Source organism: Eucyclogobius newberryi, unplaced genomic scaffold (assembly GCF_026437365.1).
Source record: "Eucyclogobius newberryi isolate DKJ021-1_F unplaced genomic scaffold, fEucNew1.0.hap1 SCAF_1, whole genome shotgun sequence".
In the NCBI taxonomy this organism is placed as follows: Eukaryota; Metazoa; Chordata; class Actinopteri; order Gobiiformes; family Gobiidae; genus Eucyclogobius; species Eucyclogobius newberryi.
In genome coordinates this window covers 15,445,773-15,460,367 of record NW_027315723.1, presented here as the reverse complement: position 1 = coordinate 15,460,367, position 14,595 = coordinate 15,445,773, and the positions used below count along the sequence as shown (strand labels likewise).

At 43.2% G+C, this 14,595-nt stretch overlaps 1 protein-coding gene across 1 annotated transcript in view; it reads left to right on the top strand.

Annotated features, from left to right (window-relative positions):
- Positions 1–12,291, top strand: part of LOC140348433 (growth hormone receptor-like) — a 39,843-nt gene extending 27,552 nt beyond the window's left edge. The window contains exons 4-9 of the mRNA XM_072434399.1: positions 42–211; positions 7,887–8,065; positions 8,411–8,564; positions 8,821–8,908; positions 9,925–9,994; positions 10,788–12,291. Coding sequence (XP_072290500.1) covers positions 42–211; positions 7,887–8,065; positions 8,411–8,564; positions 8,821–8,908; positions 9,925–9,994; positions 10,788–11,402 — 1,276 coding nt within the window. The 3' untranslated portion in view covers positions 11,403–12,291. The remainder of the gene's footprint in view (positions 1–41; positions 212–7,886; positions 8,066–8,410; positions 8,565–8,820; positions 8,909–9,924; positions 9,995–10,787) is intronic.
- The last annotated feature ends 2,304 nt before the right edge of the window (positions 12,292–14,595 follow it).

Below are 14,595 nucleotides of genomic sequence, written 5' to 3'. Positions count from 1 at the left end.
TCCTGGTCTAGTCTTGGTCTAAACCTCTCCTCTCTTCACAGTAACGGCCCCATCATGGAGTGTCCGGACTACCTGAGCTCGGGGCCTCACAGCTGCCATTTTGACAGTTCTCACACGACCATTTGGAAAATCTACTGCATGAATGTGACCGCTGTGACGCCCCTCAGTAACTACAGCTCGCCCCAGCACTGCCTCGACGTGGCCGAGATCGGTGAGTCAAAACTGGGTCGTGACTAGGACCAGAACCAGGTTTAGACTATATTTAAGCCTGTTTTAGTTTATAGTCCTACTTTAGTCCTTGTTTTAGTCCTTGTTTTCTGTCCTATTTAATCATTATTTAGTCCTGTTTTAGTCCTGGTTTAGTCCTTCTTCAGTTTAGGTCTAGACTAGGTTTAGGCCTAGTGTAGTGCGTGTTTAGTCCTTGTTTTGTCCTGGTTAGTTTAATCCTGGTTTAGTCATTACTTATTCCTGCTCTTGTACTGGTTTAGTCCTACATCAGTCCTGTTTAAAGGCGGTATGGACCATTTTTCGGCGATTTGAGAACGCAGGCGGAAGTGCGCATGCGCACACCCCCGTGCGGACTGATACAACACACACGTGCGTTTGTTTATTAGCGCAACGGATCGCATCACATCTCTCTGTTAGTTCTGTTTTGGTTTTGATTTAATCTTTATTTAGTCCTTGTTCTGACCCACTTCAGTTGTGGTTTAGTCTTGTTTTTGATCCAGTTTAGTATTTGTTATGTTTTTGTTTAGTCCTAGTTTTTTTTTAAATCTTAATATAGTTCCAGTTTAGTCCTGGTTTATACCTACTCTAGTAGTCATTTCATGTCATATTTATTAAGGATACAAGTGCAGACAGATGCCTGAGGGTAAAAAATAAATAAAAAATATTACTTGGACAAGCTTGGCGGGCCGGATTGAAAGCCCCGGCGGGCCGGATATTGCCCGCGGGCCGTAGTTTGCCCACCCCTGGTTTAGTCTTTATTAGGTTCTAGTTTCATCCTATTTTGCTTTTTTCTTAGTACTTGGTTAAGTCCTGCACCTCCTTTAATCCTACTTCAATCTTGTTTTAGTCCTGGTTTTGTTGTTTTTTTGTCCTGGTTCTGATCTGGTTCAGTTGTGGTTTAGCACTGATTTAGTATTCATTTTGTTCTAGTTTAGTCCTGGTTTAATCCTGTTATTTCCTAGTTTACAGCCTCCAGTTACATCACCAACTTTGGTCCTTATCTTGGACTTGTTCAAGTCTGGATTTAGGCTTGTTTCAGTTCAGTTTTAGCCCTCCACACATTTCTTGTATTAAAATTCCCATTCACCTTTATTTATTCTTTCCATTTAAAACTAAATTTAATGAAGTATGGTGATACGAGTTACAGCTAATTAAGGCATTTTCCATTAAGAACAAAAGGTAGGGTTTTTTTTTATCACAGAACAATTCTTTGTCCATGTGAGTAGAACAAAGAAATGCTGTTGAAGCTTTATGAATGACACCGAGCACGAGTGGCGATAATGAGCTTTTTGATTTAAAGACTTTAGCACTCACTCAGAGACGGTCTCATTATAGTAATATGGTTGGAAAATGGTTGGTAACGGTACAGAAGGCAGAGTGTGTATACCCACCGGGAGGTAGGTTTAGTGCATACTTTGAGCTGGTTCATTGCAGCCAGAGTTGTGTATTTGCCAAATGCAACACAGAACACTCTATTGACCTGAAATCCGCTCCAGAAATCTGCAGCTGACCCAGTGCGCTGAGTTCAGTGGAACAAAGCACATTAGTTTCAATCACTTTCTACAATACACTTTCTGCCAGCATCTGACTTTCAATGAGTGTGCTCCCGGTGCAAATAATGACCACTGCAGACTGGGAACACCCCACAAGAGTTGCACTAAACCACCACTGAACAAAGACTACACTAGGACAAACTCTGAATAAACAAGATCTTAAGAAGACTAAACGTTTAATTGCCCCTAATCTTTCCTTTTTACCCAAGTTTTGTTAATTAGTGGTTTAAATTGTAAAATTTGTTTGTAAGTCTTAACAACACAAATTCAAAGGACAGGATCATAATCTAATATCTAGTGTCTCAGATCTCACATGCACGCTCCCAAGTGTAAGACATATATACCTATATGTAGCAACTTTGTCTCGTTTCATGTATTTATACCTGTCCTCACACCATGGCACCACTGACAGAGTATAGTAGGGAATTTATATGAATTATTATTTTGAGAAGGACAACCAGCTAGACTTTGTCCAGCAAATTTTGTGTTTTCAACTCAACTAACTGTATATCTCCAAAAGATCAATCATTCAGAATTATATTTAATAAACAAAAATATTAAAGCTATGTCTGGGCTCAAATTAGTAAAAAGAAACGTTGGTGTTACAAAAGTAAGATTTGATTAAATCTCAAATAAATCTGGAGGAAACCTCATGTTCAATGAAAGGTCCAGCTCTGATGAAGTTCTGGAGCGTCTCCTCTGGTTCTTTGGGTCTTTGGAGCCGTGAGCTGACAGTTCAGCAGGATTTAGTGTTCGAAGATGTTGAATAATCCAACAAAGCAGCATTGTGGAGAGTGACATTACGACTCTGACTTGAATCTCAATCAAACTTATTGTTATTCATTTGGACAATCTTAACCAGCACGACGACATAGGTAAACGTAACAGAATATTACAACATTGTCAATAAATACACATTAGCAGGTAATGAGGAAATGTAAAATTATGGCAAATATGGCATGAACATAACACATTTCCAAGCATAGTTCTTAAGGCATCTGTTTAAAAAAACATGGTTTAGTTACACATTTAGATCACATAGTAAAACATGGAGTCAGTTTAAATGTGAAATATAGCAATGGCTTTGAGAAACGTCTCCATCCAGCTCGTCCCAAGGAAGCAGAACAAAGAGATTTTGTCTGGAGTCGACCTTGGAGCCATTTGCTGAGAGATAATTGTCCTCTGTGTTATTATCATTGAGGTGTTTGGCGGGTCGTAAAGGCGAGTGTTGCCGCTTTGAGGGGAACCGAACGTTGTTTTGAATTATGTCCAGATAATGTCCTTTTAAAGCTCTTTTAGGACATGTATTACACACGAGACCCCCAGCTCCATGTGTGTGCTCCTCTTTAATCTCACACTCCAGACCTCTCTAAAGGGTGCTGCTGGTTCATGTTTCTTCGTCTCTGATGAATCAGTTTTGATCGGCCCATGTGACTCTAAAGGGCAGCAGTGATGTGCAGAGAGAGAGAGAGATTACAAAAGGGCATAAGTTAAAGGGACAGGGTGGGACATTCTGACTACATTACTACACTACACTACAAAAAAGGTATGGCTGTTAATTACTGCAATATTGATATTATTACAATATTTCAATACACAATATTTTCTTTAGGGCTGCAACGTTTAATCAACGTTTAGTTACTAGACTATAATAAAAAACATAATCGTATTTGATCATCCTCTCCTTGAACCGACACCTTAACGTGGTGGAGGGGTTTGAGTGCCCGAATGATCCCGGGAGCTATGTTGTCGGGGGCTTCATGCCCCTGGTAGGGTCTCCCAAGGCAAACAGGTCCTAGGTGACGGGTCAGACAAAGATCGGTTCAGAAGCCCCCTATGATGACAACACGAACAAGGCAGTTTACGTCGCCCGGATCGGCGTCACCGGGGCCCCATCCTGGAGCCAGGCCTGGGATGGGTGCTCCATGGCGAGCGCCTGGTGGCCGGGTCTTACCCCACGGGGCCTGGCCGGGCACAGCCCGAAAGAGCGACGTGGGGCCGCCCTCCCGTGGGCCCACCACCCGCAGGAGGATCCATAATGGGCCGGTGCAGAGAGATCTGGGCGGCAGTCGACGGCAGGGGCCTCGGCGACCAGATCTCCAGACACAGAGACTAAATCTGGGGACATGGAATGTCACCTCGCTGGGGGGGAAAGAGCCTGAGCTTGTGCGGGAGGTTGAGCGATACCGACTAGATATAGTCGGCCTCACCTCCACGCACAGTTTGGGCTCTGGAACCCATCTCCTCGAGAGGGGCTGGACGCTCCACTTCTCTGGTGTTGCCCGCGGGGAGAGGCGGCGGGCTGGTGTGGGCTTGCTGATAGCCCCTCTGCTCAGCCGCCACGTGTTGGAGTTTACCCCGGTGAACGAGAGGGTCGCGTCCCTCCGCCTTCGGGTGGGGGACAGGTCTCTCACAGTTGTGGCGGCCTACGGGCCGAACAGCAGTGCAGAGTACCCGGCCTTCTTGGAGTCCTTGGGAGGGGTACTGGACAGTGCACCGACCGGGGACTCCGTTGTTCTACTGGGGGACTTCAACGCCCACGTGGGCAATGACAGTGACACCTGGAGAGGGGTGATCGGGAAGAACGGCTTCCCCGATCTGAACCCGAGCGGTGTTCAGTTATTGGACTTCTGTGCTAGCCACGGATTGTCCATAACGAACACCATGTTCAAGCACAAGGGTGTTCATCAGTGCACATGGCACCAGGACACCCTAGGCCGGAGGTCAATGATCGACTTTGTTGTCGTGTCATCAGACCTCCGGCCGCGTGTCTTGGACACTCGGGTGAAGAGAGGGGCAGAGTTGTCAACCGATCACCACCTGGTGGTGAGTTGGATCCGCTGGCGGAGGAGGAAGCCGGACAGACTTGGCAGACCCAAGCGCATTGTGAGGGTCTGTTGGGAACGTCTAGTGGAGCCCTCTGTCAGTAGGGTATTCAACTCGCACCTCCGGGAGAGCTTCTCCCATGTCCCGGGGGAGGCTGGGGACATTGAGTCCGAGTGGACCATGTTCTCCGCCTCCATTGTTGATGCGTCGCAAGGTCTCCGGTGCCTGTCGTGGCGGCAACCCCCGAACCCGGTGGTGGACACCGGAAGTAAGGGATGCCGTCAGACTGAAGAAGGAGGCCTATCAGGCCACTCTGGCTTGTAGGTCTCCGGAGGTCATCGACGGGTATCGGCAGGCCAAGCGAGCCGCGGCTCGTGCTGTCGCAGAGGCAAAAACCCGGGCCTGGGAGGAGTTCGGGGAGGCCATGGAGGAGGACTATTGGTCGGCACCAAAGAAATTCTGGCAAACCGTCCGGCGCCTCAGGAGGGGGAAGCAGTGTCTCACCAACACCGTTTACGGTGCGGGTGGAGGCCTGCTGACCTCGACTGGGGATGTCGTCGGACGGTGGAAGGAATACTTTGAGGATCTCCTTAATCCCTCAGTCACGTTTTCCGAAGAGGAAGTAGAGACCGGGGACTCGGAGGCTGGCTGATCCATCACCCAAGCTGAAGTCACTGAGGTTGTTCGCAAACTCCTCGGTGGCAGGGCTCCGGGGGTGGATGAGATCCGCCCTGAGTACCTAAAGTATCTGGATGTTGTAGGACTGTCTTGGTTGACACGTCTCTGCAACATCGCGTGGCGTTCGGGGACCGTGCCTCTGGACTGGCAGACCGGGGTGGTGGTCCCTCTGTTCAAGAAGGGGGACCGGAGGGTGTGTTCCAACTACAGAGGGATCACACTCCTCAGCCTCCCAGGTAAGGTCTATTCCAAGGTACTGGAGAGGAGAATCCAACCGATAGTCGAACCTCGGATTCAGGAGGAGCAGAGTGGTTTTCGTCCCGGTCGTGGAACACTGGACCAGCTCTATACCCTCCATCGGGTGCTCGAGGGTTCATGGGAGTTTGCCCAACCAGTCCACATGTGCTTTGTGGATCTGGAGAAGGCTTTCGACCGTGTCCCTCGGGGTGTCCTTTGGGGGGTGCTCCGGGAGTACGGGGTCCGGGGCCCTTTGCTCAGGGCTGTCCGGTCCCTGTATGACCGGAGCAGGAGCTGTGTTCGCATTGCCGGCAGTAAGTCAGACCTGTTCCCAGTGCATGTTGGGCTCCGCCAGGGCTGCCCTTTGTCACCGGTTCTGTTCATAATTTTTATGGACAGAATTTCTAGGCGCAGTCAGGGGTCGGAGGGTGTCCGGTTTGGGGACCACAGGATCTCATCTCTGCTGTTTGCAGACGATGTTGTCCTGATGGCTCCATCAAACCCGGACCTGCAACATGCACTGGGACGGTTTGCAGCCGAGTGTGAAGCGGCTGGGATGAGAATCAGCACCTCCAAATCCGAGGCCATGGTTCTCGACCGGAAAAAGGTGGCTTGCCCTCTTCAGGTGGGTGGGGTGTCCTTGCCCCAAGTGGAGGAGTTCAAGTATCTCGGGGTCTTGTTTCACGAGTGAGGGAAGGATGGAGCGTGAGATCGACAGGCGGATCGGTGCAGCGGCTGCAGTGATGCAGTCGCTGCATCGGACTGTTGTGGTGAAGAGGGAGCTGAGCCGAAAGGCAAAGCTCTCTATTTACCGGTCGGTCTACGTTCCTACCCTCACCTATGGTCACGAGCTTTGGGTAGTGACCGAAAGAACAAGATCGCGGATACAAGCGGTCAAAATGAGTTTCCTCCGCCGGGTGGCTGGGCGCTCCCTTAGAGATAAGGTGAGGAGCTCGGCCACACGGGGGGAGCTCGGAGTAGAGCCGCTGCTCCTCCACGTGGAGAGGAGCCAGCTGAGGTGGCTCGGGCATCTGTTCCGGATGCCTCCTGGGCGCCTCCCTCGGGAGGTGTTTCAGGCATGTCCCACCGGGAAGAGGCCCCGGGGAAGAGCTAGGTCACGCTGGAGAGACCATGTCTCTCGGCTGGCCTGGGAACGCCTCGGGATCCCCCCGGAGGAGTTAGAGGAAGTGTCTGGGGAGAAGGAAGTCTGGGAGTCCCTGCTCAGACTGCTGCCCCCGCGACCCGGCCTCGGATAAAGCGGCAGAAGATGGATGGATGGATGGTATTTGATCATTGTAATTGATATCTGGACTATACAGACTCTAAAACAAACACGAAAAGACCTTTTACAAAGACAGTAAAATTACTAAATAAAAAAAAATTGAAAAATAAATCTGAAATTCATTGAGAACCAAGATAATTTTGTATTGTAAGAAAATAATAAAATAAACTTGTTTTTCATTTAAATAATGTATTTCCCAAAAGTAAATTGTGTGTTGTGATTCTTGTTTTTGTGGTTGTTGTTGCAATATTGATACTTTTGGTGATATATTATGCAGCCTTAATTACAAACACTTGAAGCAAACTAGAACAGAAATAAACCAGGAATGAAATTTAAGTTGCACAAGTTTGCAAGTTGTAAGGTTTGTGGTGGAGGGTCTATCACCTCCTGTAGAGATGTGACTGCTTTGCCAGGAATGTTCCACAGTCATGAAACGTATCCAGTGATTGATAGGTTTTTTCATTACCAATTGTTTACAATTAAATGAAACAAATGGCCGATATTGGTATTTTCCCCTAATTATGTTACGGCATTTAATGTTATTTAAATCTATTACCAACAGTGTTCTGTCATCTGCTTGTCCCCATGGAGATGGATAAGTTTAATGTTATTTTGTGGAACATTCCAAGCAAAGCAATAACATCTGGAGATGGAGACAAGCACATGTATACCCCCCACCCCAGGTGTGGCTCTGTGGCCCCACTGCTTCAATCCCCAGCAGCATTGAAAGAAGGATCAAATAAAGAATGTATTTTCCCCATTAGGGAAAGGTACACCTTAATCTAAGGCTAAGGTGTACCTTGACTTCATTTGATCTATACAGAGACTAGACAACTGGGTCAGAGCATCTCTAAAATTGCAGCTCTTGTGGGATGTTCCCATTTGCAGTAGTCAATATCTAGGAATATCTGTATAAAACCAGTGAGAATAATAAAGTTGTTAAAATAACAGTAAAAATGCATATGTAGTGCTTGGTGGTTAACAGATGAAAGATTGAAAAACAATGAATGCAAAATGTAAACATGAAATAGGAAAAGAGATAGAAGCATATATTAACTTATCACTGTGTTTTTTGTCTGCAGTGGAGACCGAGGCGCCGGTGAACCTGACCTATGACCTCTACGACGCAGGAGGACACGAGATGGGCCACAACACCGTCCTTTCCTGGACCTACCCCAAGCCCAATGACCTGCAGTATGGATGGATCACCCTGGTGTACGAACTGCAGTACAGGAGGGTCAACGAGCCAACCAACTGGAAGGTACGAGACCAGGACTAGACCAGGACTAGACCAGGACTGAGCTAAGGGAACAGCCGATGGACAAATCATGAGCTAAATCAGGACTAATCAAAGGAGTAAGATTGGACTGAATCAGGACTAGACTAAACCCAGAGAACTGCAGCGTAAATGGATCACTTTGATGTATGAACTACAGCAAAGGAGAGTCAAGGAGTTAACTGATTGTTTGAATCAATGCATCATCAGTACTAGACCTGGACTAAACAAGGACTGAACCCGGACTAAAACTAGTCAAACTAGACTGGGGCTGAATCAGGACTAAAGTAGACCAAACCAGGACTCAACATGTTATTTCTCTGTTTGCAGGTGAAGGGGTCTCTGCGTGAGCCCCATGTGGAGTTGTTTGGTCTTCCCATTGGGCAGTACGTGGTCCAGGTCCGATGTCGGTCTCATAACTACGGACGCTGGAGCCAGTGGAGTCTGCCCCTGTACTTGAGTATCCCAGCGAGACCCCCTACAGGTGAGACGAGCTGGACCTAGACTAAAGCGGGACTGCATCAAGGACTGAACCAAACCTAGGAGGACTAGATCAAGGACTAAACCAGGACTAGAGCTGGAGCTAGTAGAATCTGCCCTGTACTTGAGTATCCCAGGCAGATCCCTTACAAGTGAGACTAAACCAGGGACTAAACCAGGACTGGACCAAGGTTGTTTCTCATACATTCAGGTGTTTTATTTTGAGGTGTAAAATTATTTTTTTGTATCTTATTTTGAAGGTAAACTGCTGGTCCTGGTGCTGGTGACTGGAGCGAGTGTTGTGGCTCTTATTGGATTCTCTCTGGGCCTGGTTCATCAAAGCAAACGGTCTGTAATAAAACAAAACAACTTTTACTTTTAGTCTGAAAGTCTATCTATTATTTTATAGTATAGAGATCAGGATTGAACATGTTAAAGGTGCCTTCTTTATTTCATAATGGTCATATCGGTCATATTTATGCGGTAAATGTGTGAGGGGCTCAGAGGCAGGCTGACCCCGCTCTGTATTTAGAGATTAACTACACGTTGGCACTGGGCGTTTTTCTGTTTCTTGTGCCCCCCTTGGCACGGCTCTGCGTCTCCACAAACGGGCGAGCACCACACGTTGAGAAGCTCAAAGATTCGTCATAATAAACTGAAGAAATGAAAGGGGTTTGACATTTTTAATAACTCCTACTACTTGCAAAAGCAGGTGAATATAGAAGCGTAAGCAAGAACAGCAAACCCCCCTGTTAAATAATATGTTCAATAATACAGTTTCCAAGACCAAAAAAACGTGTGATTGTAGTTCTAATCTAACCCAGGGGTGGGTGGACGATACATTTCCCCCCCGGGGGCCATTTACGACTCCAGCAAGTGGCGGAGGGCCGGACCGCAATCATTGGTGTCAAAAATTCTTATTATAAGCACATTTCACTCACAATGAAAAATAGAGTAGGGTTAACATGTTATCATCAAAAACTTGCGGGGGGCCCGATTAAAGCATGATGCCCAGAGGTCTGTTGCTAAAAGCCGATTTAGTTTGAGTTTGGGCTAAATTCATGTTTAGTTTGCGCAAACTCAATAATTGTATGTCACTGAAAAGAGGTTTGGTTTAGTTGGGTGTAAATCTCCGCAGTAACAGGCTTCACATGGCTCCTGCTGTAGACCAGGGTAAGATCTGGTTTAGTCTGGTTTAGTTTTTAATACAAATACCTTATGGACCAATCAGCTGTAAGTACAGTGACATGTGACCTTTGGTAGTTGATGGAGACAGTGGGGAGATTGATCCAGTTATTAGATTAGACATTTTGACACTTTCTACGTCACAGCATAACACATTTGTTCTGTCCTGTCCCTTTCAGAATAAAAGACTACTTCCTGCCTCCCATTCCTAAACCAAGGATCATTGGAGTCGACCCTCTGCTTCTTAAGGTACGCATTATACAGTTTTTATTTCATTTAAACTATGTTCACTAAACTGAGCTGATCAGTTTATTGTTCATATTTATTGCAGTAAGTATAATTTAGAGAACTAATTTGTATAATCTGAATAAATAAAACTAAATAAAAGTGTATATTCTTGTTTTTAGGGGGAAATATTGACATAAATAAATAAATAAATTGACATATAAGCGTGCAACCATGTCATAATGGTATAGTGATGCACCGTGTAACTTTTCATCTACCACCTGCTTGTCTTAGATGTTATTGCTTTTCCAAGAATGTTCCACCACACAGCATTATACGTATCTTTCTTTCAATTATTCATCTTCAGGTAAACTAAATAAAAAAAATCTGCACAGAAAAAAAGGTCACACGCTCTAATATTTGGTAAGACGACCTTTAGCTTTGATTACAGGACACATTCGCTGTGGCATAATTTTAATAAACCTATGCAATATTAAACGATTTATCTCCATCCAGTGTTGCATTATTTGATCTTTTAAGTTGATCTTGTGTTAATGATGGAGAAACTGACCACTGCACAACGCCTTCTCCAGCTCAAACACTATATATATAATAACTTGGAAAAACATCTTACTGTGAGCGTCTTGTCTCATAGTTTAATGCCATTCTGTGGAACATTCCAGGCAAAGCTACAAGCAGGTGGCGGACCTTCAACTATAGTGTGAAATGACCATGATATCAAGGAGTCAACAGTATTTAGAGTGTTTTTTGTACTTTTTACCCATTACCTTACAGTATAAACCCTGCTCTCTTACAGAAAGGAAACCTGGAGGAGATAAACCGCCACTTCTCATCTTTTCATGGCTACAGTCCGCCGAGTTACAGCTACACTGATGATGTTTGGGACCATGTCAGCGCGGACGACAAGTACCACTCCACTGCTCCTCCGTCTGAAAACATCCCCAACAACTACATAACCAAATCCACCCCCAAAGACCCTTACGAAAAAGAGAAGGACGCACTAATTATCCCGTGTAACTTGTCTCCTACAAATCTCAAATCCTATGTGACCAATCCAACGCAATGTTTTTGTTCAATTTCTCCAAAGATTCAACCTGATTTTGTCTTTGCTGTTCCTGGTTCAGAGTACAGCGTAATGGAGCCTCCACAAATCACTCAAAATCCTGATGAAAATAAAAATAAATCCAATTCCACATCAGATTTTTACACATGCGTACAGATGATGCACGACACCGGGGAGGTGCATCTCGTGCCCTGTCTGCCTCCGTCCTACCACAGCGCATTCCCAAACTGGGACCAGAAAATGAAGCAAAAAGAAGAATTTGAAGCAAAGAAAATCCAAGATGCCAGCGAGAAGGGGAAGAAGGAAGAGATGCAGGAAGTTAGGTTTGTGTCTGATGCCGCTCAATAAGTTTTGAAGCTGAACCGTTGAACCTTTTTCACAACATGAAACCCCTCTTGAATACAGTGCCCTCCACCTACATTTGCAGCCTCAACAAAAATGTGTATGTATAGACCTAAAAATTTATAGTTTAGCTCTTATATTTAATGAAGTATTAAATATAAGATCAACTATGTAGTCTGCGTCTCTCAATAGTAAGGTTATTGCTTTGCCTGGAATGTTGCACAGTATTCAACTTGTCTAACTGTAGGGAGAGAACAAGGTGGCACCAGGCTCGGTTACAGATCAGATCTGTGGATTGAAAGCACACTCATGGATGCTTGTTTTTTAAGGTATTTTGTAACAATATTGCAAGATAAGTAAAGAAAATGCAAGACAAGTGTAATAATAAGAAGATGCAAGATAAGTGTAATAGCATACTAGGAAACATTTTAGGCAAAGCAATAGCAGAAAAGTTAGATTGTGCACCTTTAAGAAAAATATTCTGCTGTTAGTTTAGATCTGGAGAACGGTACAGGTTGGAATAGCACAGTCACAGTTACATCACCTTCATATATATTTTTTTCAAGCCTGAGGAAGGACAAATCTTAACAAGTCCTCTAAACAAATGTTGCATTTGACACTAAATTGAAGAAGGCTGAGGACACAACCAACTCAAATCCACAAATGAAATGATTAATTGTAAAAGTAAAATACTTTCTTGAAAAAAATAAAAGAAAACACTGAGAGATTGTGGTAAAGTTAAGTTGGTTTCATTGCTTAAACAGACTATAAATGCTCTACATGAAAACTGTTGAAACATAACGTGAAATGGACATTGGAATCGTTGGACATCTGCAGTGAAAGACAAGTGTTTGCATCTATAAACTCTATAAAATGAGATAATATTGAGAAAAGTGACAGAAAGTTATTATAAGAGATTGCTGCTTGCTTTTGTTTTACAGCGTTTTTTGGAAACCAGAGGAAAAGTCAGGCTTTATACAATCTATATTTTTAAATTCAAGCCACATTGGTTCAATAGCAAAAGGAAATAATTATATATTCTTGCTTTGTAGACATTTTCCAGAATTTACTTGTTAAAAATGTTCAGATACAAAATGAAATTTGCTCTCTAATTTCACAAATAAAGCCTTTTCTAAATAAATAAATAACTTGGACCAATTAGACCAAGAAACCAGTGAGTTAATAATGTCTATTGAGTTACTTTTCTCTATTTGGTCCACTCCAATTATAGTGTAAATGGCCTGACTTTGCCTCTTCCATGAAACTAACAAAAGAACACAGAAAGTGTGCACAAAGTTCTATTGCTGGGTTCTCTGAATGTTGTATCACACAAAATATGAAGGACAATGATACGACTACAACAGTTTGAAAGTCTTGGACCTCACAGTCTTACAATTCATGTAAGTCTATGGACACAACTGGATATTTCACCTCTATGTGGTTCAGTAACTCAGGATTCAACGCTTCAAACTGTTGCTTCTATTGTGAATGACCCTTTTAACTGTATATATATAGGGTTTTATTGTTGAAACAAAGAGTCTTGTCATCTACAGTTTGTAATAGATTTAGAAGACACTTAAAACAATATGCACATTCAAATAGTTGTGAGCAATGTCTTCAATAACCATATTCAGTGTTGGGGAGAATACTTTGAAAGTGTATTAATTTACAGAATACTAAATACCTACAATGAAATATATGTTGCAACATATTCCATGTCTTGGTCTAATCAGAGCATTGTTTTCTGAATACTGAAAACAAGCTTTTTGTAGTTGTTTCACATATTTGCTATGCATTTTCTATTTTTCTCTCTGAGTCAGAGCAGTTCGAAGCCAAAATGTATTATCAAATACCACAATATATACCTCTGGTGTTAAAAGTAAATGCTTTCTGAATACCACCAAAAGAAAGAGTAACTGTAGTGGAAAACAGTTACTCTAAATGAGTATTTTGAACACATAGTTTATGTACATGTATTCAGTTACTTCCCAACACTGGCCATATTTATATTGTTTGGCTAAGATGTTTGTGTTTTTTCTGTCTGATACTACTATGTGCTAATGACTACCAGTACCTTCTTTAAAGGGCCATGTCCAATCTTTTCTGGTAAAATCTGTTTTACTCTGGGTACAGACATAATAGGGCTGTTAAGATCAAAATGATACTGCTGGTCTCTGAAATCATGGTGAGTAATTAAGATGCTCAGAATACAGGTCGTTGTTCCACATTATTAAGACTGTAAAAATCAGGTACAGCCCCTTAAGCCTGAATATTTACAACCAAAATGACCTGAACACAAACATACTCAAATTAGTTTGAATATTGGTTGGTGCACACACGCACGCACGCACGCACGCACGCACATATATATATATATATATATATATATATATATATATATATATATATATATATATATATATATAAGGAATTCTAAAATAAATGTATTACATTTTAAAAGGTGTATATTAAAACTAATGATGATTGTTTTGTGCCGCTTGTGCCTTTTTAAAGCTGTTTTTTTGTTTTGTTTTAGTGGTGAAATTGTTTCACCTTCTGTCAAACTGAAGCACTTTTGATTCTTCTCTTATGCAATAAAAGAGTTAAGACAAAAAGGCTCAAGTCTGGTCTCTGCAGTCCTGGTATAGTTGTTGTTTAGTCCCTTTATAGGATAGCTGAGGTTTTTGTCCTGGTTTAACTACTCTTGGCTTAGTCCTTGTTTATTCATGTCTCAGTTTAGTATTGATTCTGGTTCATAGTTTGGTCATAGTTTGAAGCCTTTATATTTAGGTTTTTGTTCAGTCCTGGTTTAGTCCTGCTTTAGTTCAGTAAATGCTCTGGTCTCATGTCTGAAGGGGAATTATAAATAGCTGCTGATTGTGCTGAAGTACAGATAGAACTGACATTAACACGCCTCTTGAATCACTGAACACCAAAGACCAAAGAAGTGCATGAGATTCTTGCATTAATTCATCAGTTCAGATTTCAGATTTTGTTCTCTAAATTGACATCTTAAAAATGTGGACTTTGAACGGAATCCTACAATTAACGCTATACTTTCTTAACTCATTTGAACATTTGAATTATATATTTTCTAAAACCACCAATGACCAAAACATGTCTTGTTCCTCAACTAAAACCAGTCTGGAGTTTAGGGCCACACAAGAGTTCAGATTAAGCGTCCAGATTTACGATGCTC